The following is a 27,641-nucleotide window of genomic DNA, read 5'->3' as shown; positions in this document are numbered from 1 at the left end:
CAGAGACTGGACCATGTGTCAACAGAATCGGCTGCTCCACACTTGGACCCCTTTGCTTCGATTTGGTGCTAAGCCCCTGTCCTTCCTGTCCAGGTGAACCACTGTGATGTGTATCTCCCTCCCCTCCCCCGCTGTCAGCATCCCCTGTGCATCATGAAGGCCTACGTAAAGCGTCCTAGTGCTGACAAAGTCTGGTTCCTCTGTGTTGCTGACTCAAACCACGGAGTTAGTGCTGATTTTTACTCTTTCAAAATTGTTTCTGATTGCCTCCCCTGTTCTATTTTGAGATGCAGTGATGAGGAAGATCAAAGTCCCTTCCTTCATAGAAGCGTGTGTTTTTAGAAGGGAAAGATAATGAACCTACATGTCAGATCAGATAGTGATGTTGGCTGCAACCCCAACAGGACAGTGGAATGGGGACCGGGCAGAGATGGGATCCCCATGATAGGAGGATCTTGGTGGGGAGGCTGCATGGTAAGTGGAAAGGAGCTTAGGTAGAGGAACATCCGAGAGAGATCAGAATTTGACATCTTCTAGTGACAGGGAGAAGCCCTATAGTAGGAAAGAGCAAAAGGAACACCAGGCATTGGAGGAGGATCACAGAGGAGCAGAGGGCCAGGCTGGTGATTCTCACCAGCCTGCACATTAGAACCATCTGAGGAACTGAAAACATTTCCAGTATCTAGGCCCCACCCCCAGAGATTGTGATTTAATTGGTCCGGGGTGGGGCCCTGGCATTGGCATTTTATAAATGCTCCCCCAACGAATTCCATGGTGCAGCCTGGGCTGAGGACATGAGTCTCCGATATGCGGAGTTTTTAACGGCCGTGGTAAGGAGTTGGATCTTAGTTTAGTGGTCAGGGCTAGGGGAAGCCACTGGCCAGTTTGGCCTAGGAAGGTATCATAGTCTGCCTTTCAAGAGTCTCCTTAACGACAGCGCGAGGAGTGGAGTGATTAGAACGACACACGTGAGAGGTGATGGTGGTTTGGAGCACAGCGCTGTCAGCAGAGAGTGTTAGAGGACGAGTTATGGAGGTTATAGATAGAAGGTGGGTTGGATTTAGGATGTGACACCAAAGGGCATCAAGGTGGCCTCAGAGTCGACTTGAGTAACTGGCTCCATGGCGGGTTCCATTCACAGAGGTGGGAGAGATGGGAAGAGGCAACTTGGAGAAGATGGAATCCATGCACGCATCAGTTCGAGTAAAAGCCGCCTGCTGGATTGCTCTCTAGGTTTAGGAGACTAGTAGATATGGGCAGCCAAATGAGGTTAGTTTAAAAAAAGTCCTGAGAAATCTACTTCCCATAAGGTGGAGCATCTTCTTGATGTCCTCCAAAAGCTTAGCAACAAAAACAGTTGTCTGTGTTAGTGCATTGAACCTGTGACCAGAGGAAATTTGGGAAGATACCGGCTTCTTGCATGCAGGACCCAGGCTGGATTGAAGAGAAGGATTTGCTTGAGGAGACTGTAGTGTCCTCCACACAGAACTTGCTACAATAACTGAAGTCTCCAGAACAACAGGGAGAAGAATGGTTGCTGATTTTTAAAGAGATTTTTGTTCACATGAGAGCTATTTTATAACATGTATCTAACGCATATAATTAATTTTCCTTACCTGACCAGACCCTAGAATCCAGGAGTTTAATAGTAACCTAGATTGTTAAAATGATAGGAATTGTTTACATTTATATGGAGAACTATGGAATTTTTTACAAATTGGTTATTCCCCCAGTGTAGGAAATGGATTAAATTGTGTAGGTGGAACATTATCAGTTGGTGTATGGTGGCAGGAGCAGGGGCAGACTTGAAGCTTATTGAAGGCAGGAATAGTTTCTTAGCTTTTTAAATATCTATCAATGATGCTCATTCTGATATTTTCTTGTTGTTGTTCAAAGAAGTTATGAGATCTTTGCTGAACTTCTAGAATTGGTATTGGTCTGAACAAGAGGGTTTGACGAGAGTTTGAAGTCTCTTCTGGGGTGCTTTGCTCATACTAGAAAAACTCAATGTGGTTGGTTGCCTTTGACTGAAAGGCAAGAGAATTCTGGGTGGTGCAGGTATCTAGAAAATGGCCAAAGTTGGGGTTGGGGATTCAGCTCAGTGGTAGAGCGCTTGCCAAGCAAGCGCAAGGCCTTGGGTTGCTCTGGAAAAAGAAGAAAAAGGAAAAGGAAATGGCCAAAGTCTAAAACTCCTTAATAAAAGGTCTGCATTGGCTGTAAGCCTTAGGTAGCAACCGGTGTGATGAGACTGGATGATGTTGACCTTGGGAATGCTATACTCCATTGTTCTTCCATCGTGTGTGTTGCCAGTCTACCTATTTAAAGGATTTTATCCTCATTCCCTCTCAGATAACTGCAGTGACCTGAACTCGGAACTGCAGAGGGTGCTGACGGGGCTGGAGAGTGTGGTCTGCGGCAGGAAGAAGAGCAGCTGTAGCCTCTCGGTGGCCGAGGTGGACAGGCACATCGAACAGCTCACCACAGCCAGCGAGCACTGTGACTTGGCCATTAAGGTGGGCCCCCTCCCCCTCCGCTTGGCTTTCTGAGGTTAGGGGAGGGGAGGGGAGGGGAGGGGAGGGGCAGACTCCTTTCTTGGCAGTGGGTTTTCTTGAATACCTATTAGCCACTGAAAGCCATACAAACATATTGAACCATCAGCTAGAAGCAGGAGCCCTATACATATTTGCTGGGCTAAGTTATTTTGGGAGAAGGATACATCAACAACCATGAGCATGATGTTTTAGGGCTGTGCACTAAAAAGGATGATTTGCTTGGAACCCATTACATTAGTAGCATTAAACTATGTCATTTTGGTGTGGTCCACTGTAGTATTTTTTTTTCTTTTCTTTTTGAGATAGGGTCTCATTATGTAGCCCTAACTGGCCCAGTACCACAGACCAGGGTGACTTAAATTTATGGAAATCCACCTGCCTCTGCCTCCCAAGTGTTGGATTAGAGGTAGGCACCACCACGCCCAGCTGCTATAGTATTCTTATGTTGCAAGTTGACTTTAGATGCTTTCTTACAGATTTAAGGTTTCTAGAACCCAACTTTGCGAGAACTCCATCTGTGCTGTCCAAAGAGGGAGGGATAAGGGTCTGGCTGAGTCACCTCATCCCCAACCAGTGTATCTGGGTCTTGACCTCGCCTTTCACGTTTTCCTCTCCTTCTGAGAAAAGACTGAGTGAGAGGAATTCACAGCAGCGTGTGCACAGCCTCGCCTCTTTCCGAATAATGGGAAAGTCAAGCCCTACTTAATCCTGGGCCTTTGGTGTCTTTCCATTACTTCATTATGGCTTAGTGGCCTAGGCCTTCCAACCCACACTTCCAAGTCTTACAGGAACTCATATGAAGGGAGAGTCGAGTCCCAAGTTTCTGTCAGGAAGAATTTGGGATTTCCCAAGAGGGCGGTAGTGCCTGTGGGTGAATCATGAAGTGCATTACCAGTACAGCTGCCTTTCCATTTTTCTTCATCGCGGTTGCAGATGGAGAGATCATAGGACTTGGCGTGAGGAGAAGCAGTCACTCACAGGTGCTTCTTTCAATAGAGTCTCCCAAGCCCCAGATTTGATTGTATGGCTGACTTGGGAGCTAGCGCTGGCCTCAGCGTCAAGGGTGGGCAGGGACTTCTCGCAATTAGCTATGGTGAAAGCGGAGCCAAACAGACTGTCCTGGGTTTGAAAGGAAGGACAAAGCACCACATGGGACTGGGCACCAGTGGTGCACGCCTTTAATCCCAGCACTCAGGAGGCAGAGGCAGGCGGATCTCTGTGAGTTCGAGGTCAGCCTGGTCTACAGAGCAAAATCCAGGACAAGCACCAAAACTATGCAGAGAAGCCCTGTCTTGAGAAACCAAAAACCAAAAACAAAAAGTACCACATGGGGACAGAGGCAAGAAGACTTGGGTGCCTGTCTTCCTCAGGGAGCTGGTGTGAGTGGCCTGCTGCTGTCATTAGTGTTGAGACTCTTCTGTTTCTCATTCCTGTGTGATCTCTCGGCTCAGCAAGTCCCCTTCTGCTTAAACACTAGCTGACCTATGCTCTTTCTAAAGGACAATATGGACCAATGGCTATCAGAGCAAGCAGAGGACAGTCTTCATAATCGTATGCATCTTCCTGATCCTTGAATTGTGTGTTTAAGATGAAAAGTTTTGAAGAACTTTCCAAATAATATTAAGATGTTCTTCTACTTGGTTCATAGCCATCCTGTGAACTAACTGAATCCCTGCTGTCTGGGGAGCCTCTACTAAGGGCCCGCTCTTTCCTGTGTCACCTAAGCTTTATTTTTGTCTTTGCCATCTTGGGACGGAACCTCATTCACACCATCTGAATTTTCATGTGACACCGAGAGTGTGAAATGGTGATGTGACCTGCCTTATTGCTGAGCTGGCTCACGGAAGGCCTGTAATTTAGGAAACTTACAATTAGACTCTGTGTGCATCCTGCAGCCTCGTGTTAGTCACGGCATTATCAGGATCACTCACTGGCCTGCTGCCTGGATGCAAACTGACCAGCTCTGGAGCTCCTAAAGGAAATAAACATTGCGTGGGTGCCACACACAGACTCAGCACCAAGAAGGGACCCTGTTGTCCTTAGCTCTGGGGACTGCTGAGGAGCAGAAACTATGATGCAGGCAAGTGACAGCCTCATCTGAATCTGAGGACAGAATGACCAAGAGGTGTCACTGTGTGCATAGGACTCTCCACCCCACTCCTGGGTTCACAAGCTCCTTCCTGTCCCCCTTTTTCAAGGGAGCTAGCATGGCTCTGATGTGTGACCGTGTTTTTCAGACAGTTGAGGAGATTGAGGGAGTTCTTGGTCGTGACCTTTATCCCAACCTGGCTGAGGAGCGGTCTCGGTGGGAGAAAGAGTTGGCTGGACTGCGGGAAGAGAATGAAAGCCTGACCGCCATGCTGTGCAGCAAAGAGGAGGAGCTGAACCGGACCAAGGCCACTATGAATGCCATCCGTGAGGAGCGGGACAGGCTCCGGAGAAGGGTGAGCATGCAGCCAGGCCTGCCTGAGGCCCTGGGGGTGGGAGGGGTGGGCGGGAAGAGCCAAGGACATCCTAGGGAGAGACTCCAGAGTGTGGAATCCTAGGGAATCGCCAGATCCTTCCAGTTCTGAAGTCATTCATGAAAGTAGTTCAGATCCTTACGTTAGAGCTAAGATTATTGAAAACACTCTTCTCAGGAATCCTAAATCTGCATAGATGGTAAAATTATGTCAGGGCAGCAAGTCTCAGTCTACTCTATTGGGATGTTCTTCTAGTTCAATTAAAATGTTCTGTTAAGACAGTCTAATGATATTTTCATAATTGGAAAACAGACGTTTCCTCCTAATTCTTTCCACATTTTCTCCTCTCATTTATATTGAATAATATAAAAATTTCTTCTCTAGACTATTATAACTGTATGCATACATGGGTGTCTGTGTACTTGTGTGTGCATATATGTATATATATATATGAATACACATGCATTTGTGTAGTGTGCACATGTGTGGGTTTGTACAGGCGTAGTATGTAAGAGAGTGGCAGGTATCCCCACAAGGACCAGCACTGGTTTCAGAACTACAGTGACAGGACATGTTTCTGTCACTGAAGATGCTGGTGTTCCAACAGCGAAGCATCTGTACTAACTTTTCCAAAGATGGATGCCCACCTGCCAGGGTCTATAAGTTCTTCTTTGTCTGGCTAGGCCTTTGAACTATGATTGGACTCAGGATGGAAGGATAAATTCTTCCATCAGAAATGGCTCTTTCTAAACTTCACTTTGAATGATGAGGCTTCCTTGGCTCTCAGTCTCAATTGAAGTAGCATAGGATATTGCTCCTCAGCCATGTTCTAGCTGGTGTTGGGCACTTGGAGTTGCATGAGAGGCATCAAGGAGGCTCGTGGACCATTAGCATTGCTGTGTCTCCTTAACCTGGGAAGAAACTTGTTCTTCAATAAGGTTGGCATGTGTAAATTGTTCTTTTTTTTCTGTTTTTATTTTTGGTTTGTCTGTTTTTTGAGATAGGGTTTTGTTTTTGTTTTTTTTTGGGGGGGGGTTGCTTTGTTGTTGTTTTGGTTTGGTTTTTCAAGACAGGATTTCTCTGTGTAGCTTTGGTACCTGTCCTGGATTTCGCTCTGTAGACCAGGCTGGTCTCGAACTCAAAGACATCCACCTGGCTCTGCCTCCTGAGTCCTGGGGTTAAAGTTGTGCACCACTATCCAGGATCATTTTGTTTTTTAAAGATCTATTGTTATTATTTTGATTATGTATATGTCTGTGTGCCCATACATGAGTATTTGCACTTGAGAGACTACAGATGCCTGTAGTGTTGGCCAGAGGGGTTGGATCCCCTGGACTTGGAATTACGGGTGGTTGTGAGCTGCCCAGCATGGGTGCTGGGAGCTGAACTCCCGTCCTCTGGAAGAGCAGTAAGCCAGTGTTAACTGCTGAGCTATCTCTCTAGTCTCAGTCATTCTGTTTTTACTCTGTACACAAGTATTCTTAATTTTCATTGGGTGTAGATATGGATTAAATAACTAGTTTTGAAGGTTGTCAACTCTGTTAGCCATTGTAGGTAATGTCATAATTACAGAGCCACTCTCCTGCCTCTGTCTGGACAACATCTTTCTGAACCCACATAAGCATGTTTCTAGAACTCATCTGTATCTGATAGTCCCCATGGGCACACGCATGGGGGCTGTAAACCTCCCAGTCAGCAAGACTGTGTCTGGGGATCGTGATGATGTTGACTTAGCAGGGAGGCCTACACCACCTGTAATTTCCTGGGTCACACTCCTGATCTTCGTGACTGATAGTCTAATTAGGTGTGTGCTCAGCATCTTGCATGCTGATGGCTCATATTTTGCAAGGCAATGTTGCATATATTGTTGTTTAAAATATTTTTTTCCCCTCTAATATGGGTTAGTGAAGCACAGAGCGCCCTTGGTTGTAACTAGCAAGAAAAAAAGTCAGTCTCCCCTCCGTCCTGAGCATTTTTTTCCAGCTCTAGAGGCCAGAATTAAGAGCCCCGTACTCTGGAGGGACATCATATACCAGAGCCCCAGAACCAGACTTCTTGGACTCACAGTCTGACCCGCAAAGGTACTCTGAGTCTTTGGCAAGATACCTGACCTCTCTGGGCCTGTTTCCTTCATCATGAATTTGATGATGATACCTGGTTCAGGATGATTAAATAATACTCATGAAATACTTACACTGTGCTCAGCATGTAGTAAATGCTCACAAATGAGTGTAGTTGTTTTGAATAAAATCAAAATTTGAGTAATATGGAAGATTTACCCTTATATCTTCTTTTTATCCATAAGGATCCTTAGGTATTTGAGTATCTCTAATCTGGACAATGAGCAATTAAGTATAAATACATGCACGTGTGAGTTCATACACATGTCAGTCAAAATAGGTATCATTTTTACCCATCTGTTTGTGCCACTGTTACAGTTAATATAAATTTATGTAATGTGCACCTCATTTATCTTCAAATAGCAAAATTTGAAGGAATGTGCATTATTTCTTCAAAAATCCTCTGGAATTTGTATAGTTACCCCAGAGCTGGATTAACTTCTTTTCATTTCTAGACAGTTGTGAATCTTTTTTTTTTTTTTTTTTTTTTTTTTTTTTTTTTTTTTTTTTTTGGTTTTTTCCGAGACAGGGTTTCTCTGTGTAGCTTTGCGCCTTTCCTGGAGCTCACTTGGTAGCCCAGGCTGGCCTCGAACTCACAGAGATCCGCCCGCCTCTGCCTCCCGAGTGCTGGGATTAAAGGCGTGCGCCACCACGCCCGGCGACAGTTGTGAATCTTAAAGATTTTTCTAAATGTGTTTGAATGCCAGTTTTCTTAGACTTTAAATACTGGAAGCTTTCCACCCCACACTACCCAGCATATGTCATTTCCGAGAAAAGGGATCTCTCTCTGTGGTCTAATGTTTGCCTGATCTGCAGTCTTGGAGAGTGAAGAACGCTCAGCTTCATTTTGGTCTCGGAGTCCGCATAGTGTGTGGCTGTTTTGCCTTTCTGTCTCTGTCACAGCTCTGGGCCACAAATTCATCCATGTTGCCTGAAAAGCAACTGGGGCCACATCTTCTCCCTTTGCCCATCTTCATTGCTTCGACTTGGACTAGATCAATAAAATGGGTGCTTGCCCCCTGCCTGCAATTAAGGCAAGTGCTCTCCATAGGTCTTCTGAGCCTTGTTCAAGATTTAATTAAATTAGATCTTTAATGCAGGCAGTTAACAAATTGGGCTGCTTGGCAGAGCAGTAACTAAGAACAGCAGGCAAATATCATGATTGGTCTCTGTTCATTATTGCATGAGATAATCATTTGTTTCTGAGTAGTCTGTAATATGATCACTTCTTTCCTTATACTTACAAAAGTGGTTCAAGCTCAGCAAAGTAGAATCAATGACTCAAGAAAGGAAACACTTGTTCATTCATTCTTCTGTGCTCTTCATAAATGCTTAGTCTTATCTGGCCAGGTAGGGATCACAGTGATGCACTGGAGACAATTCCTGGCTTCAGGGACTAGAGAGTTGTTGCAGTATTATAGGTTGGTGGGTAAGGACAATGGGCCCAGAAGTACACTCCAAAGAGAAATGTGCTAGCAAGTTTCTCCACACTATTTGCCCTTTTGACCTCAATTGCTTAGGTCACCTGCCATGCCGCCAAAATGATCAACTCCTTCCCCAGGCTGTTTGGCAGCACAGGTATTCTGGGACCACAAAGGCAGCGAATCCATGCCCTGTTGAATCAAGTAGACTTGAAACAAATAGACCAGAGCAGTCCCTTTGGAAGCCTTCTATTCTTTAGAAAGTTGTGCATATCCACAGCATAAGGTGATGGTAACAATTTCTTCCTTACATCCTGCATTCTACCTGTTTTTTTCCATGTGTCTTGAAGTGAGTTCCACCTCCCTCTCCATGGGGGTCCGCATTGTGCTTGGACTCTCTGGTCAGCACCATAGTTGATGTTAACTAATAGCCCCACAATTTAGGCTCTGGCAGTCTCATTTCAGGATGTACTCTTCACTGATTTCTTCCTCAAGCTGCTTTCTTGTATCCTCTCTCCACCCTCTTCTTCATCCTGTTCCTTCCTCCCACGCAGACTGGCAGTTAGTAACTATTCTGTTAATAGTGACATGGCTCTCAGTTTCCCCAGGTCTCAACCAATCTCCTCTTCTGGCATCCTATGACAGCCCTATGTGAAAACAAATTGATCTCAGGAGAAAGCTCTTGGTGGGTGTTACTCCAGGTGATGCAAGCCCAGCGGAACACAGCTGATGTTGCACACCCACACTCCCTTCCTGCCGAATGATGGGGAAGCTTTCTGTGGGACCTCGGGCAGAAGCTGCTCAGAGCCCTGGTTCTGCCACCTCTTTGGGAGTGCTTCCAAGGTCCCCGAGCAAGGTTGTGCTCACACTTTGTGCTGAGGAGACCCTGAGGTCATGCCTCTGGTTGTCACACTTGTGTTTGACCCTCCATCCCTGCCCTCGCTCTATCTGTGAGATCGTTCAGGGCTAACTCTTGACTATAAAGGAAATGGCTGTCCGAGTATTAGAAATCTGGGAAGAAAGCGGGAGGGCAGCCAGAGCACCCAACTTCTCTCCCGTGTAGCCACTTGACAGCCAGATCTGGCTACTTTCCTGGGCCAAAGAACAACAAAGGTCGATGTTTTCTTTTCCTCTTTTGTGGTCTGCTCCAACCACCTCAGATTGCTCTTGGTGATAACGTAGCACTTGCCTAAAACACTCTATATGTTAGCTTCCTAAGAATAAACCTGTATTTCTACACTTGGATTCTCATTTCTCATTTGAAGGCCCCATGAAGAGTCTTCTAAAAATCTCCACCAAGAGACTGGTTTTCTGAGAAATGGAACCTCTTGGGCTGAAAGAAGGCAGCTTTGTACATGGGGATAGATTACCCTAAACATGAGTGAGAAAAAGAGAACATGTGTGTATACTGTGGAGGCCTGAGGTTGATATCAGGAGTCATCTTTAATCACCCTTACTCAGTCAAAGCCAGAGCTTGTCTATATGATGGTCTTGCAAGCCACCTTGCTCTGGGGCCCTTTGTCTGGGCCTTGCAGAGCTGTAGTTACAGGCGGGTCACCATATCCACCCTGAATCTAGTGGGTTATAGGCATCCAACTCCTATGCTCTTGCTTGTGTGATTAGTACTTGAACCATCTCCAGCCCAACTTTTAAACATACTTTTTTATGATTACTCAAATTTTTGATGTATTAAAATATTCAAAATGGGGCTGGAGAGATGGCTCAGAGGTTAAGAGCACCAACTGCTCTTCCAGAGGTCCTGAGTTCAATTCCCAGCAACCACATGGTGGCTCACAACCATCTGTAATGAGATCTGGTGCCCTCTTCTGTATACATAATAAATAAATAAATCTTTAAAAAAAAATACTCAAAATGTATTTATGGTAATATGGTGTTTCAGTGTATATACACTGAGTAATATAAAATCAGGTTAGACATAAATGTCTGCTCCGAGATGTTTCTTTTTAATTTTATAATGAAAAATTAAAAGCCTTCTTTCAAGCTTTTTGAAAGCATAATCATTACCTGTGTGGTGGCTTGAATGAGAATGGCCCCCATAGGTTCATACCTTTGAACACATGGCTCTCAGTTGGTGGAACCATTTGGTAAGGATTGGGAGGTATGGCCTCATTGAAGGAGGCATGTTACTGGGCTGGGCTTCAAGGTTATTAAGAAACTCACCATTCCCAGTCTCCCTCTCCTCTCCTCTCCCCTCCTCTCCTCTCCTCTCCTCTCCTCTCCTCTCCTCTCCTCTCCTCTCCTCTCCTCTCCTCTCCTCTCCTCTCCTCTCCTCTCCTCTCCTCTCTTCTCCTCTCCTCTCCTCTCTCCTCTCCTTCCCTCTTTCACCCCCTTGTAAATCAAGATGTGAGATCTCAGCTGTTCCTGCTGCCATGACTTTGATCTGCTATCATGGGCTCTAACTCTCTGAAACTGCAAATGCCAAATTAAACACTTTCTTTTATATATTTTATTGGTCAAGGTATCTTATCACAGAAGTACAAAAGTAACTAAGACAATCACCTTCCATGCAGTACAGAGATTCTTTTCCCTAACTAAAGCTGATCAAATGATCTCTGTCACTCCCACCCCACTAACCTCCAGCAGAATGACGACTTTCATTCTACTCTCAACTTCTGAGAGATCGACTTTTTTTTTTTAATATCTGAGTGTTGCTTAGTGTCAATATTTATATCATTCCCTATGGATGATGTAGCAATTTATCATCAACTTAGTGATTCAGTTGGCATGGTACCCCATGTCTTTGATTTTAGTAATTGAGATGCAGAGGCAGGCTGATCTCTGTGAATTTGAGGCTAGCCTGGTCTAGTTAGTTCCAGGCTAGCCAGAGCTATACAACAAGACCCTGTCTCAACAAAGCAAAACATTCCCACACCTCAAATTTATTAACATTCAGCTCTGACAGTCAGAATTCTAAAATGTGTCACTTTTGCTAACATCCAGATGTCAGCAAGACTGTAGACATCTGGAAACTTGAGGGAAAAGTGAATCCCCTGCCTACACAGCAGCCAGGGACACCTACCCTCTGTAGCCTTACCTCTCCCTCCAGCTTCCAGGCTCTACCTGACAGTTCTGTTTCCTTTCTCCCATGACCCAGATGACTGAGGATGACCTCTTATCTCAACTTCTGTTTGCTATGTACAGGTGCTGGGGATGAGGATGTGGACTACAGTCTTCCAGGTATTAGATTTTATAGGGACAAGTTTCTAGCTGTATTTGGACTTCAGTAGTGAATGCAACAGACCCATACTTTGTCCTTGGGTCCTTCATAAGGGAAAGTCTTTTCAAATTTGATAGCAGCCTTGGTGTCGTAGTCCACACCTGTCATCCCAGGGTTCATGAAGCAGACTTTCAGACTTGAGACCAGTGTGGGCGACATACTGAGATTTGAGTACAGGAAAACAGAAAATACAAAAATAAGTCTCAACCTTCGACCCCCTTTTTTGGGCATTACTTCTTCCTCTTTATAAAAACTCCTCCCTTTATTCTTTTAGGAATCCTGGATACAGCTCTTGTGATATAGTCTGCGCTCATCTTTTTATCTGGGGCAGATTCTTCTGGGTTAGTTGTTTGCCTCTCTCATTCCCTCCTTTCTCTCTACAACTGTTACTCCACATCTGGCAGCTTCCTGGTCACAAGCTCCAGTCTTCTGATGTCTAGTGACACTAGATTGGGTGAGTTTCAAGTTTGGTGTCCTCTAAGGTAGGAGGAGGCTTAGTGATACACACCAGTGTTAGATAGTAATGTGTTTGAGGTCCTGCAGTATACAGGATTTGAAACACATGTATTTGAAACCCAAATATACCACATCTTTGGTGGTTTGGACTTACTGATTTCGTGATAGGGCCTCACTGTGTAGACTGAGGTCAGCTTGAACATACAGTCCTTCCACAATCTTAATGCTGGGATTATAGACATGTGCTACCACACCTAGCCTGGGACTTTTATTTTTTATAGTTGCCCCTTCTTCATAGCTCCAGAGAGATTCTTTGGGCTTGCAGAGCAGCTTGTTCTGTTCACTTTTCACAGACAGATGTAGTAGGAAACCTTCAGACTTTGTTGGGCACAGAACTGTTCAGCCCAAGAGCCTACTCCCTGTCTCTTGCCCTCCTGCATGTCCCCTCCTTCCCATCCTCTGTAATGTCAGTGCTTGTGTCAGCCACCTGGAGACTTGACTGTCTTTCCTTTAACCTTGGCAATGAGTTTCTCTCTCACGGTGGTACCTTTTCCATCCAGCATTTCCATGCATTGTTAATAGGGGTGTCTGTCTGTTGGCTTTAGCCAAGGCCATCTAATGCTGAAGTTTTCAGTTGCTCTGGGTGCAATTACTGGAGCAGCAACCTTTGAGCAGCTGCTTTCGGCCCTGGTCCTCACATTTGTCCTTGGGGGGATCTGTCAACCTGGATCCAATCCCCACTGCCCATCTTGTGGAGATACTGCCACCTCCCTTCAGATCCACCACAGAACGCTCTGTTTCTTCTTTCAGTGGGGGTTCGCCTTCCTGCTACTTGGTCTTTATAAAAATATACCCCACTCTTGTTTCTATGAATGCCCCGTGCACACTCGTGTCTTTTCTATCCTTTTCTATTACTTTAGAGTTAGACGAAAACATCTTCCCAGTCTTGACTGGAATGGAAGGAAGCTCAGCTGAGCCGTGGTGTTGCTGTGTAAGCTTGCCCGCCCCACATCTTTCCTTACTTCATTATCCTAGGTCACACTCCTTCTTCATGTCTAACATCTGTTAATTGCCTCTACTGTACCTAGCAGAGAAAAGGCACCGGGAGGTGAGAGTTTTGCAGGCTCCCAGCCCCACCCCCTTTTTTCTGCCTGCTCATGCCCTCTTTTCCTGTCCCCAACAGACGCTCTGCTGCCGGTCCTCTTCTGACCCTTTGCCCATGTCCTCTCTAGATGGCCGCTGTCTACCCCTCCTCCTCCCTAGGCCTTAGCCACACCCAGAATTCTTCACTGTATGCTTTTATCTCTGATCAGCTTCCTTCAGTTTGATTACTTAATTTTATTTACTTATTTAAGACAGGGTCTCCCTCCAGAGCCCTGGCTGTTCTCTCTGGGAGTGGCGGGGGTGTGGGGTATGGGGGTGGGAAGGGGCTGTGTGTGTGTGTATGTGTTTGTGTGTCCACTGCACTGAGAAATACCATGATCTATGATGTCACCCAGCTTCAAGTGTGGACAGCTGTTTAATTCCCTTGACTGTTTATACAGCTGTTCTGACCAGAACAGTAACAACTAGCCACATACAACCATTCCAGTTTGAATTGAAACGAATTCCAATCAAACACAATTTAAAATTCATCCCCTTGGGTAAACGAGGCACACTACAAGTGCTTTCAGGGTAACCCTGTGCAATCTGATGCTACCGTGGTAGACATGGCTGCTACGGAATACCGCTGTCACTACGGGAAATTCTGTCTGAAGATAGTCTCTCACCTTCACACTCCATCAGAGTCTCCATGTGTGACGGGACCAAAATCCCATGCATCTGGGTGGTTGCAAGAGCCCCTATAAGCATCTCTGTTCCCTCCCCACTATTTGAAACCCCATTGCTTCCATCTGCCCCTTCAGCAGAGTTCCTGTCTTCCTCCCCCTTGCTCCGGTCCTTTCTCTTCTGTCAATGTAGTCAGCACAAAACAAGCCCAAACCCTTAAACATGAACCAGGAAGCAGCAGGAGTCCACTGTCTTTTCCACCCTGCCCTGTGAAGGAGAGACGCCCTTCTCTTCTGCAGCTGATGATACTCCCTGATAACACCCCTTCATACTGGAACCAGAGTCCCGGTGTTTGAAGCAGAATCAACTTCCCTACATCTGCATGGGTATTAGCTATACACTAAGTTTGAGAATCAAGAAAATAGCCTCTCAGGGTCAGAGCCTGGGGCTGAGGAACCCAAGTCAGAAGGGCTGTCAGGGTGATGTGTGGCTTTTCTAGACAAGCCAGTTTTCCCATCAGATACCCTTTGATTTTTGGCTGTCCCAATTAAAAAAAAAATCCTATGTTTTGTAGGGAAAAAAATAACGTTTTTCCTTTAATAAAAACAGCTTCAATAGAAGATTGGTTTATCAGTTAATCACTACAAATATAGTGTCTTGAAAAAAGATTTATATATTTTTATTTTAGGTTCATTTGTAGTTTGCTGGCATGTATGAGAATGTCAGATCTACTGGAAATGGAGTTACAGACAGTTGTAAGCTGCCGTGTGGTTTCTGGGAATTGAATCCGGGTCTCCTGGAAGAACAGCCAGTGCTCTTAACCTCAGAGCCATCTCTCCAGCCCCGAAAAAAGTTATACTTAATATTTCCAAGGTTCCAAAGTTCCAAATCAAGATGTGGGCAGCAGGGCCACACCCTCTCCAGCTGGAAAGGAGCTGCCTTCATTGCCTCTTTGAACTCCTGAAGCCCGAGGCTCTTGACTAGCAGCCATTCTCTGTGTTCGTCTCCCTCCACATGGCCTTCACTGGGTCTCATGTCTCTGCCTCAGCCCCCTGTTTGTTCTCTTTTAAGATGCAGGTCATTGTGGGGAGCCCACCTAAGCTAAGTCCAGGCTGAACTCAGGGATCCATAGTGCCATTCAGTCTACAAAGGATGTTCTGAAATAAAGTCACATTGACAGGTATTAGGTAGATTTTGGAAGTCACTTTTGACTTCCAAATCAGGGACCCTTGACCCAACCCTTTCCCATAGGAGAAGTGAATAGGAGATCTCTGATAGCTGGCTGCCTGCCACCTAGTCCTTGCATAAGCTAATTTGGTTTGTTGGGTAGCCTTCCGTTCTGAGTATTGGGTCATTTAATTTCACCTCAGATCTCTAAGAGAAGGTAATGTATTCCCCCCAATTGCCCTTCTTTCTGTATAGCTGACTAGACTCCCTTCAGGTGGGATTTTGCCTATTGATGAACACAGTCATTAAGAAATAAGACATAGTTCAAAAGGAAGGTATTTGCTGTAGCTAGAGTTTTCTTGCCTTGCCCAGAGTCAGGACAAATCTTTGTCACCCGCCAGTCCCACAGCTGCTCAGACCCAACCAAGTAAACACCGAGACTTATATTGCTTAAAAACTGTATGGCCGTGGCAGGCTTCTTGCTAACTGTTCTTATAGCTTAAATTAATCCATTTCTATAAATCTATACCTTGCCATGCGGCTCGTGGCTTACCGATATCTTTTCATGCTGCTTTTCCTGGCAGGCGGCTGGCAGTGACCCCTTCTGCCTTCTTGTTCTTTTATTTCACCTCTCTGTTAGTCCCGCCTATACTTCCTGCCTAGCCACGGCCAATCAGGTTTTCTTTATTGACCAATCAGAACAATTTGCCATACAGACCATCCCCCAGCACAGCCAAGTGCAGACCATCTCAGACACATGCACTCAGGCTCGTGGTCCTAATCATCCTCTATGCGGACCTGCTGGGTAAAGCCATGAGGAACCCAAGAAGGGCTCCCACAGGACATACAGAACATCCCACAGCAATTTGCCATTCTTTAATTTTCATGGAGTTCCTAGCCTTTAAAATAAAAATGTATAGATTTAGAAATTATTTAAGCACATGGATGCATATGGAAAATGACTAGAAGCAATTGTCAGAGAGCAATTTGAAGGGACAGACAAACCTTTCCCTTTTAACTGGCAGTGCGACTTAGCTTTTCCACAGTCAACATTCATTACCTTTGTGATTAGGAAAGCAAACATTTCTAAAACATAGGTCAGCTTTAATGGTGTTTTAATATATTTGCTAGGACTATTTGCATTTTTCAAAAGCAAACCATGGTGGCTCATGCCTGAATCCTTGTACTGGAGAAACTGAGGCAGGACAATTGCTAAAAGATCCAAGGTCAGCCTGGGCTAAAGAATAAGATCCTGACTCAAAAAACCTCACCAACCAACCAACCAAACAAACAAACACACCAAGAAGAGTCGGCTGAGTGGTGTTCTAGGAGCAGGCCATTGATTGTTTCCTGTTCAGTGTAGATGGGATGGAAGTTTTAGAGTGATGTTAACTTTGTCAATTATTCAGGACCTCACAGACTGCACCAGGGAAGCTAGCTGCCTGGGAACTTAGTGGGAGCATGGGCCCTCCCCTCTGCCAAGTGGCCTGATGAACCTCCACACGGACACTGCCTTTGGTTAGGGACTATTCCAGAAAATTCTCCCACCAGGAATTCCATTTGACTCTGGCAAGCATGTGTCTTTATGGTCTGCACCCTGTTTTGATGTGGCCCGTGCGTCTGTTGTCTTTGTGAGGACAATGCACATCTCCAGCAAATGTTTCCAGCAAAGTATCAGGCTCTTTTGATCGGCTTCACAATTGAACGCAATTTGCTCCAAGGGAATTTCCCTATTTTGGCTTATAATATGTTGATGAATTATTGAAACTTCAATTACTTTTGGTTCCCAAGATAGCAGGGTAGTGATAGCCCAGACATTCAGTATGAAAGCTTTCTATGAGAAGCTCTTATAGGGGGCAGGCGGGGGGGGGGGGGGGGGGGGGGGACATGGACTGGATACCTGCTCTCTGCCCTTGCCTGGAAGGGCTGTAGCAGCAAGACCAAACCCCTGTGGTATGGGGGTTTGGCTCTGCTCCGCCTGTGTGTGAGACCATAATGCTGTATAGCCTTGGGTCAGCCGCTCAAGGAATGCCTCCCTGACACCCAGCATTTACATCTTTGGATGTAATGCTCATTAGAGGTACAGAGTCCTGGCTTCATGCAACATCAATAAATCTGAACCACAGCGGGGGGGGGGGGGGGGGGGGCGGGGTTGGGGGGGGGGATCTGCCACCTAGGTTTCAGACTAGCCCTGTAAGGGGGATCTGGTAAACCATAAAGTTTAGAAAACCCTACTCTAAATGTCCAAGTATGGCTTCTTGGTGTCCAAGTCTGATGCTTCGTTCATAAGAAGTTTTCAGTGCTGCAGTCAACCTGAAGTATAATAAACCAGGTTTGATAGCACGTCCCTGTAATCCTAGCACTCAAGAGGTAAAGACAGGAAGATCAGAAGTTCAAGGTCCTCTTGGTTGCATAAATAAGTTTGATAATAGTCCTTATACTCTGATGATAAAAGTGTGCCCATGGTTATCAGAAAGGTAGCAACTGTCCTCATTTGCTGGGATATTTCTCCCATTGGTCACAGAGCAGTAACCACAGATGAGTGAGATTTAGACATTCATTGTGGTGTGATTGTGTCACTTTATTTTTTAATGTTATGTGTATGGGTGCTTTCCCTGCATGTATGACTGATCATCACATGTGTGACTAGTGCTTATGTAGGCTAGAACAGGATATCTTGTCCCATGGGACTGTAGTTAGAAATATTTATAAGCCTCCACGTGGGTGCTGGAATCGAACCCTGGTCTTCTGGAAGAGCAGCCAGTGCTCTTCACCGCTGAGTTTTTATGCTTCCCACTGTGCCAGGGATGCTCCTAGCCTTGGCTGTCTGGAGGAACGCTGCTGGTACCTTCACTGTCGCTCTATCCTGGTCTCACCCCTCTCCCAAAGCCCCTGTCTCTAACAACACTTTGTCCAGTACTGTATATCTTCCAGACACTGTGCAGACAATTCTATTCCCCAACCCCACCCTACCCCAGCCATTCCTCTGCTAAGCATACCCGTGACACTTTCTCCTACATAACCCAGGTCTCCTGTCACGTGCATACCCCCTTACATTCTCTGGAGTACTTCAGGTAGAGACAGGGTCTTTCCATGTTCTGCTGCCTTGGAGCGACTGAGAATGATATTTCTAGCATTTGTGTGTATGTGTGTGTTAGGACTCTTGTTCGCTACCTTGTGTGGGCTCCAAGTTTCCTAAGGCTAGCAATCACATCCTTATCTACACTGCTCACCATGGCATCGGGTGCTTCTCTGCTGTATAAACAAGCACTCCTTAATGGTGTGCCTCCTCCTGGATTGGAAGCATCCGGTGCTGAGTTGGCATGTTCTCCTTCCTGATTGGTCAGCAGTGACTCCCCTTAAGGATACAGTGGCTTCAGGGGACCTGACCAGCTGAGCATCACAGTTGGAAACGTTGCCATTGACCTCCTGGCTCTTTTGCTCTTCGACCTGGGAAATCACCAGCTCTGTCTAAAGGGATTATGGTTTCAGGTCCGAGAGCTCCAAACTCGACTGCAGAGTGTCCAAGCCACTGGACCTTCGAGCCCTGGTCGCCTTACTTCTGCCAATCGCCCGATTAACCCCAGCACTGGAGAGCTGAGCACCAGCAGCAGCAGCAATGACATCCCCATCGCCAAGGTGAGCTCCCGGGGGGATGCGTCTGGTGGGTCGGAACATTCCTCCTCTGAAGAGCCCAGCTGTGGCTGAACCCGCCATTGGGCAGACATACCAGTGCACAGACCCTAGAGGCTTCCCCTGGGACTGAGTGTCAACCCTCTCAAGCCAAGCTGCAGGGAGAGATAACCCACTAATAGGTTTAAGTCTCTCTCAGTTGCAACCTGTATAACAGCCCTCATTAATCAGCCTGCTGGAAAATGTCACAGCTGACAGGCCATTGTGGAGAGTTTTGTCAAGTGTGACCTCGCAGTGGATGGGTACTTGCTTTCAAGGAACTAAGGTTCAGCCCTGAGGGGACCCTGAGTGATAAAGCAATCATTATCCCCCTCAGAAGACTGACAGCTACGCCAGCAAAAGAAACACATCACAGAGCTAAGTGTGGAGTTGTGTGCCTACATGTAATTCCAGTGAGGAGGCAGAGGCAGGAGGATCACTTTGAGTTCCAGGCCACCCAGGGGTACATAGTGAGACACTGTCACAATAAAGAAAAGAAAAGAAAAATACATCATTACCACTGTTCTCTGCCGCAGCACACAATGCTTTCATACGATCTTCTAAAATGAGCCTGTCCTGTGGTATAAATGGCAGGTGTCTTCCTGCCTGGCGGCCCTGATAGTCTCCACAAAATAAAACCTTTCAGTTTAGTGAGTTAGGTGAAACCACTGTTTCTCAACCACAAGTGATTTTTGTCCCCTAAGGAACATTGTGAATGGTTACAGCTGGCGTGCTACTGGCATCTTGTGGCTAGAGTCCAGAGATGCTGCACAATAGTTCACAGAGGGCAGAAGATCTCTTCCCTCCCCAGGCTGTCCAGCCCCAAATGTGCTGAGCCTGAGAAGCCACATTTCAAGTTTATGGTAGCAAGGCTGAAATCACTGAATTGTTTTGATGAATCACTTTAGTTGACCTGGCTAAAAATTGTGTAAGCATGGCCTCAATGTATGTGGGGGAGTGGTGTGGACTTTCTGATATTTATTTATTTAGTTGTTTATTTATTTATTCATTTATTTTAAGATTGCTGAGAGGGTGAAGCTATCAAAGACAAGATCTGAATCATCGTCATCTGATCGGCCAGTCCTGGGATCCGAAATCAGTAGCATTGGGGTGAGTGTCGGCGAGGGGTAGGGGAAGAAAGAACCTAATACAGCCGCACAGACTATGGTTCCTAGAGGATGGAAAAGTCATTGTTCACTTCCAGTTTATCAGTTAATTATAAAATGAATCCTAACAGTTTCATTCCACAGAAGCCAAGTGAAACGTGTAAAGTTTCTAAATGGTGAATTGCTACTTCAGCTTTAAGGGAGATCTCTCTCCCACCCCGCCCCCAACCCCCACACACTTGAAATCTTCCAAAAAAGAAATAACATTTATATAGTTACTTGGTGATGTCAATGAATGTCTGGAGATATCTGCTTTATATCACCTTGCTCCACAGAGACCCAGGGAGTTGGAAAACTCCAAAAGAACTGTGTCTTTGCACACACATCTTGAAGGGAACACACTGTCCAGGGACAGGGAATGCTGTTTTTGAAGTGTGGCCCAGAGCTAGCGGAGAATGGACAGGATCTGCCTGTTTAGTATGAGAGTCTTCATAGCTGGAGCCTGGAACCCGCAGGGAGTGAGACTCATGGCTGGAGAGGCGACAGGGGAACAGTTTCAGTTCTTTAAGGAGGATGTTTTAGGATTAGGCATGAAGCTGGGAGAGCTAGCCTTTTGATCCTAGGGCAAGAGGAGAGAACCTAAAAAAAAAAAAAAAAATCCCAAAACTCCCTTTAATTTCCTACTTGGAAGTTTTATACTAAGCAAACATCACATGCATTCAGATTCTGTGTCAAAACCCAACTGTGAGGATAAAGGGAACAGCCTCTCTTTGGGGCCACAGTCACCAGAGACTATGACTCGAGAGTGCCAGGAGTCCAGGGTGAGGGAAGGAGGCCCAGACTGTATTTAATGTCCAGAATTTTCAGTACTCCAGAACTGATCTTGCCTGCTTGTTGATTCCCAGCATCACTTTCTTAGGAGGTGCAGCTGCGAGCTGATTGAGTTTCATGTAATTCTTTCACACTTGTTTTGAATGCTCGAGTTATACCAACCGAGACCCATGAGACTCAGAAGAGTAACCATCTCCTGGTGCCAAATTCTTAAAGCATTTTGTCTTTAAGCTGTTGTATGTGCAAATTGTGCCTGGGGACCAGTGCTCCTGACCTGGCGTCTCTGGTGGGACTTACGTTCCTTGGTACAGGTTTCCAGCAGCGTGGCAGAACACCTGGCCCACTCACTCCAGGACTGCTCCAATATCCAGGAAATTTTCCAAACGCTCTACTCACATGGATCTGCCATCTCCGAAAGCAAGATTAGAGAGTTTGAGGTGGAAACAGAGCGTTTGAACAGGTGAGAGCAACGTGGTGTGTTTCATTGGGGGCGGGGGCGGGAGCTGCTCCCCACCCCTCCTTCTAAAATTTCATCCAAACTGGCTTGAGAGCTGTGACCTCCAGTGAGATGGCCAGGCTGGTCATCTGGGATTGAGATGGAGGAGAGCTTGTGGCAGTCACGATCAACTTCACAGGGCTGGGACACACGTTCACACGGGGTGGGGGTGGGGTGGGGGTGGGGGTGGGGGGGCTCATCCTTAGAACGGTTGTGCAGACGCATTCTGTCTGACTCTGCTGTTACTATTCTAAATCCTTAATAGTTGGTGAACAAGGGGCCCCGCCTTCTCATTTCACTTTGGACCCTTCCAAGTATGTAGGGAGTCCTGGGTGCAATCCATAGAGAATGTCAAGTAGGTCATAGATGGCTGCCAACTGTATGGGGCTGTGCTGCAGAGAGTCACAGTGGGAAGTCCTGGAATGTTGAGTCAGTGTCTGGGGGTGCTTGTGTTTGCCAGAAGGAGCACAGACAATGTGCTGGAGCCCTTCTTGGCATTGGCCCCGCACATTGGTTGAATTCTCTGCTTCTTCTGAGGGTGGACTGATTTCCTTTTTGCTCAAGCATAAATAGGATGTCCTGATCCTATCCTAACTGGACGAGTTTGCTGTATAACAGCTTTATGCGTTCTTCCCGATTCTCCCGCAGTTGGAGTATGCACTCCTGCCTCTTGGCAAAGACAGGCTTGAGTGTAATCTTAGTGATGAGGGAGCTGCTTCAAAAGCTAAGAAGTGCCGTAGCCAAACCCGCTAATCACCCTGACTCAGACTCGATTCCATGATAGCAGAATGGCCGGCTGAACAGTCTCCAGGAATGATGTGGCTGCCTTGACTTAGCAGTCTTCAGTGAGAGCGCAGGAAGAGCTTGGAAGGCTCATGAGCTAATCAAGAAGGAATGTGAACGCTAATTCCCATCTATCATTACCGAATTCCATTCCTCTTGTGTGTGGCAAAATGGAATAAATCAAACTAGCTTGTTACTCCCCGCTGATAGGAAGCTGTTTTAGTCGTGGAGAACAAAAGGAATGTGGTGATCTAGGTCATTTTAACGATTATTTTCTTAAATTAATGTACATGTGTCTATGTCTGTGTGAGTATGAGCATGTGAGTACCAGGTACCTGTGGAGGCCAGAGGCATCAGATCTCTCTGGAGCTAGAGTTACAGGAGCTTGTAAGATGCCCAGCATAAGTGCTGGGAATCGAACTTGGATCCTCTGCAAGAACAGCATGTGCTTTCCTTTTTTTTTTTTTTTTTTTTTGGTTTTTCGAGACAGGGTTTTTCTGTGTAGTCTTGGTGCCTGTCCTGAATCTCACTCTGTAGACTAGGCTGGCCTCGAACTCACAGAGACCCACCTGGCTCTGCCTCCCAAGTGCTGGGATTAAAGGTGTGCGCCGCCGCCGCCGCCGCCGCCGCCGCCGCCGCCGCCGCCACCGCCACCACCACCACCCAGCCAGTATGTGCTTTTAACTGATGAAACATCCCTCCAGTCCAATCACTTTTAAATCTTGAAATTAAGTGGTTTCCTTATTAAATCCAAAGTCCTTTACAGTGCCAGTCCCGAGGATCACCTAGTAACAAGGCAGCAGCATTTTTCTCCACTAGCCTAGAACTGCTTAGCCCTGAAGCAGATATGCCCTTCGAGACTGAAGGAAGCCATGTGTCTTTAGGGGGCCCCATGCCCATATGCCTTAAGCCTTTAGCTGAAGATCACTTCTCTGGGATTTCAAAGGTCTGCTTTGTTGCTGAACTTGCATATTCTTCTCAGTAATATGCACCCAAGAGAGAACAGAGAAGGGGTGGGTACTATTTAGTACTCGAAGCTCAGGTTATGTGTTCAGCAGCACACAATGGATGCTCACAACAGATGTTGACAATGGATTCTCACAGAAAACCTCTTCATGTTCAACTTGTGAGTCTAAGGCTAGTCCCTTGCAAATGAAAAAGAAATAAATAAAAGCTTTGAGGTTGAAAGTTAAGTGATGAAGTCCAGAGGAGTTATTTAACAAAGGCAGAATTTCAGACCCTGCCCTTTGCCCTAACCTGTAGATGTAACCAACCGTCTTATTAAATAAGAAACACAGAACCAATGTAAAAGAGAAAGTCAAGAGATCAGAGCTCAGAGCTAAAATCTCACCCTTCCTCCTGCGGTGGTCCCAGCTTCCTGAAAAAGAGCTATTTCCCTGTGTGTAAGTCGTTTCATAGTCATTCTGCCTTCTCATTGGTTGTAAACCCAAACACGTGACTGCCTCGTCACTGTCTGTATGCACAGCCCCCCAGGTCTTAAAGGCATATGTCTCCAATGCTGGCTGTATCCCTGAACACACAGAGATCTATGGGATTAAAGGCGTGCGCCACCACCTCCACACTCTGTCTATGGCTCTAATAGCTCTGACCCCTGAGCAACTTTATTTATTAACATACAATCAAAACCACATTTCAGTACAATTAGAATACCACCACACTAACCCTGTTGTCCAATGATCATGGCTGTGTCCTGGAACCTGGGGCTTCTTAGAAACACTATGCCTTAATGACTATTTTTTAATCGTCTCAACATTAAAGTCCTAATATTCTCTTTTAAAAAATGCTAGCCTTTGGTTCAGATTTTCTTGGGGTAGGGGAGCACACTTACTCAAAACTGTATTTACACATGTTGCACATCTGTGTTAAGCGCCTACTGTGTACTATGCAACATGAAAAACAAATCAAAGCAGAGAAGGCCCTTAATCTCATGAAGCTTATATTCTGTTAGGAAATACAGACAAAACACAGTAGAGGAAGTTCCAAGAAAAGACGTCTCCAAGACCCTGAAAGAGTCAAGAGTTCTTTACTTGTTAGTGTTGTCACTTTGGGTGCTGGAGGTTAAAGCCAGGACACTGTACAAGCTTTCCAACCATTCTACCACCGAGCTATGTCCCTTACCTGAGGTTGTTCCTTGACAAGTGGCCTGGTAAGGTGTCTCTAAAGAAGGAAGGTTTGTCTTGAGGTTTAAAGGAAAAAGGAGCCACGATGACAAGGCTGGAAGTCTTAACCTCCAGGCTGGACAAAGGTGATGTAAAGGAGGAACTATACAAGCAAGGGGGTGGGGCACCAGACAATGGCTAGCATGGAGAGGATGTACAGGAGGCAAGGGAGAAGCAGTCACCAGGCAGCGGCTGGCATGGATGCAGATTCGGATTCCACAGCAGATTTTACTCTTTAGCCTAAATATAGTCGGAAGGCATTTTTCCACGGGAAGAACAAAACCTGTTCTGCCTTCTGGAGCTTAGAGGTAAAGGATAGCAAGAGTGGGAGCGGAGAGATGTCTGTGATGGGCCAGGAGGCACAGAACATAATGGGTTCAGGATATGAGAAGCCTCATTAGGTCTGACTGTAAGGAAGGGTCTCAGGGATGCTCCCATGCTAGCCTGTGGTGTTAGGTGAATGGTGGTGGTGACTACTAATATGGGGAAGGTGAAGGAGAGCAGGTTAAAGAAAATTAAGCACCCCTTTCAGTGTTAAATTGGAGGCAGTGTGTGACCCACCACACCCCCCTGAATGGAAATGCCAGGAGGCAGCTGATGTGTGGGACGGACACTCAGAGGGAGGTGTGGGCTAGAAACGATGGGACGCCATGGAAACCAAAATGCTTCTTGGAGTCACAGATTGGATAGAACCACCCCTAAGGAGAGTGTTGACAGAAGATGGGACCCCAAGCCTGAGCCCCGAGAAACATCAACCCTCACAGCCTTTACATTCAGAAGAAGGCCAGCCAGAGTGTTCTGACCTGAGCAAGGAAGGTGTTTCAGGCAGGGATGGTTCACACTCAGCCACATGGAAGTCAGTCATGGGGTAAATGGCTTCTAATTAGCAGGGACCACTCCACTGGAATCATAAATGAGAAAGTGGCAACCATTGGAAGAAGCCAAAATGAACAAAAGCAGAAAAGTGTTTGTTAGAAATACCTTACTCACTATGGCCCATAGGAGTCTTCATGACTCTCCCAGCAGATATGTCCCCTCTAGGAATCTCTATGCTGCCCTAAAATTTATGCTCAAGGCCAGTGGCTTCCACACTCCCACCACCCTCAGGAGTCTCTTGCAGTTTCTGGGGTAAACCCCAAGTCTCTCGAAGACTTGCTGCTATGAAGACAGTGAAAGAGTGGGTTCTGTGGAAAATGAATGACCACAACCAGATGTCTTAGGACAGAAAATGGAGAAGCTAAAGGGTTAACATTTGTTTTCTGGCTTTCCCTCAAACTCATTAGTTAGAATTTACAGTTCTGAATCTAATATAAACCTCAAAGTTCTTACTGCTGATTATATTAGTCACTGGTATTGCTAGACATCCGACCTAGAAGGCCCTTTGGACATGGTCATGGGTCTCTGTAGACAGATTTTTCTTCCCCTCCAGTTAGTTCCCAAATAACCACACAGTGACTTAATATTAATTATAAATGCTCAATTGATAGCTTAGGCTTGTTTTTAGCTAGCTCTTATAACTTAACCCATTTCTATTCATCTATATGCTGCCCCAAGGCTCATTTGTTTACCTTATCTACATAGTTCCCATCCTGCTTGCTCTGTGTCTCATGGCGTCTCCTCAGACTCTGTCCTTCTTCTCCTCAACATCCTCTCTGCCCTAAAAATCCTGCCTAGCACATTGGCCAATCAGCTTTTTATTAACAATGAGAGCAACACATCTTCATAGTGTACAGGATTATTCCACAGCAGGTCCCTGGTCCATTACCCACTTAAGGACAACCTGGTGGCATTTTCCTGATTGCTCACCAGTTTACCTTTGCTAGTGCTCTGTAGGGTGTGGTTAAGAGCAGGGAATCTGGGCTGACCAACCTGGTTAAGTTCCAGGTCAAGGAACTTGACCTTTCAGTACCTGTATCTCCTCATCTGGATGACAGGGGTCATCACACCTGATTGGGCAGGCTCAGTAAACAGCAGCCCTTATGACCAAGGTGTGGTTTATTGCCCCAGGCAATATGGCTTGTTGCAGCATAGTTGGAGTTACTCTGAAGAGCTATGGGGTGCCAGAGCTGTTGCTTTCTTTAGTGTTAGAACCATGGCCTCACACAGTACAGATGCATGGCATAGGCGAAGCATAGCTGGATACCAGTCTCATTTTGTTGTTGTTATTGTTTGTTTTTTGAGTCAGAGTCTCTCTACATAGCCATGGCTATCCTGGAACTCACTGTGTAGAGCAGTTGGCCTTGAACCTAAGGAGATCCACCTAACTCTTGAGTGCTGAGATTAAAGATGTGCACCACCACACTCAGGCCCAAGTTTTTGTTTTTTATTCACACTGAATTTAATGATTGTTTTGTGTAAGTTATACTTGCTAAAATGCCCAAGAATGCCATATCATGTGTGTGTGTGTGTGTGTGTGTGTGTGTGTGTGTGTGTGTGTGTGTGTTGTGCATACAACTTCATGCACATCTGTGTATGTGTAGAGGAAAAGTAAGCACCAAGCATCTTTCTCAATCACTCTTTCACCTTCTTTTCATGGGGCAGCGTCTCTTACCTGAATCTGGAGCTCGCCAATTTGGTTAGGCTGCCTGGTGAGCAAACTCCATAGATCTCCCTTCCTCACCTCTCCAGGGCTGGGGTTACAGACAACACCACTTTGCCTGGCTTTTAAGTGGGTGCTGGGGAGTGAACTCAGCTCCTCTCGCTCTCACCACAAGCATTTCACTTGACTGAGCGGTGTCTTCAGCCTCCCATATCACCTGTGCGTTATACAGGCATAGGTATCTGCGTGTGTGTGTTTGTCGGTGTTATATGTATGTGCTCCTGTGTGTACTCACCTGTGCACGTGTGTAGAAGCCAGAGGCGGACATTAGGCATCTTCCGCTATGGCTCGTCACTGTCCTAGTTTGTGAGATGGGGCCTCTCAGCAAACCCTGAGCTCACCAGTTGGCTGGGCTGGCCGGCCAGCGGGTCTTCCAGGAAGCTGCTTGACTCTGTTCCCCCAGACCCCCATACCCGTATCACCAGACGTACAGACGAACACCGCCATGCCTGTGCTGGGGGGGGGGGTCTACACCCAGGTCCTCCTGCTTGCATGGCAGGCACTTTATCTGCTGATCCCCCCCACCCACCCCCCCCCCGTTACCTTACCATGACTATCCAGCCTACACGTCAGGGAGCCAAGTAAAACGTCAGATCACAGTCCCAGCATGCATGTGTGCAAGTGACATCTGTGTCTCTTTCTCTGTAGCCGGATCGAGCACCTCAAATCCCAAAACGATCTCCTCACCATCACCCTGGAGGAGTGTAAAAGCAATGCCGAGAGGATGAGCATGCTGGTGGGAAAATACGAATCCAACGCCACCGCGCTGAGGCTGGCCCTGCAGTACAGGT

At 46.2% G+C, this 27,641-nt stretch overlaps 1 protein-coding gene across 7 annotated transcripts in view; it reads left to right on the top strand.

The window, feature by feature from the left end:
• The window catches only part of Mcc (MCC regulator of Wnt signaling pathway), a 326,031-nt gene that overhangs the window by 258,045 nt on the left and 40,345 nt on the right, over window positions 1-27,641 (top strand). For all 7 annotated transcript variants that reach the window (XM_042263722.2, XM_006977669.4, XM_076555203.1 and 4 more), the window contains 6 exons: window positions 2,350-2,513; window positions 4,790-4,996; window positions 18,676-18,822; window positions 19,876-19,965; window positions 21,104-21,252; window positions 27,499-27,639. In XM_042263722.2, coding sequence (XP_042119656.2) covers window positions 2,350-2,513; window positions 4,790-4,996; window positions 18,676-18,822; window positions 19,876-19,965; window positions 21,104-21,252; window positions 27,499-27,639 — 898 coding nt within the window. The remainder of the gene's footprint in view (window positions 1-2,349; window positions 2,514-4,789; window positions 4,997-18,675; window positions 18,823-19,875; window positions 19,966-21,103; window positions 21,253-27,498; window positions 27,640-27,641) is intronic.

This window comes from Peromyscus maniculatus, chromosome 19, assembly GCF_049852395.1.
Source record: "Peromyscus maniculatus bairdii isolate BWxNUB_F1_BW_parent chromosome 19, HU_Pman_BW_mat_3.1, whole genome shotgun sequence".
Taxonomy (NCBI): Eukaryota; Metazoa; Chordata; class Mammalia; order Rodentia; family Cricetidae; genus Peromyscus; species Peromyscus maniculatus.
The sequence above is the reverse complement of the archived record's forward strand: the minus strand, read 5'-3'. Positions and strand labels throughout refer to the sequence as shown.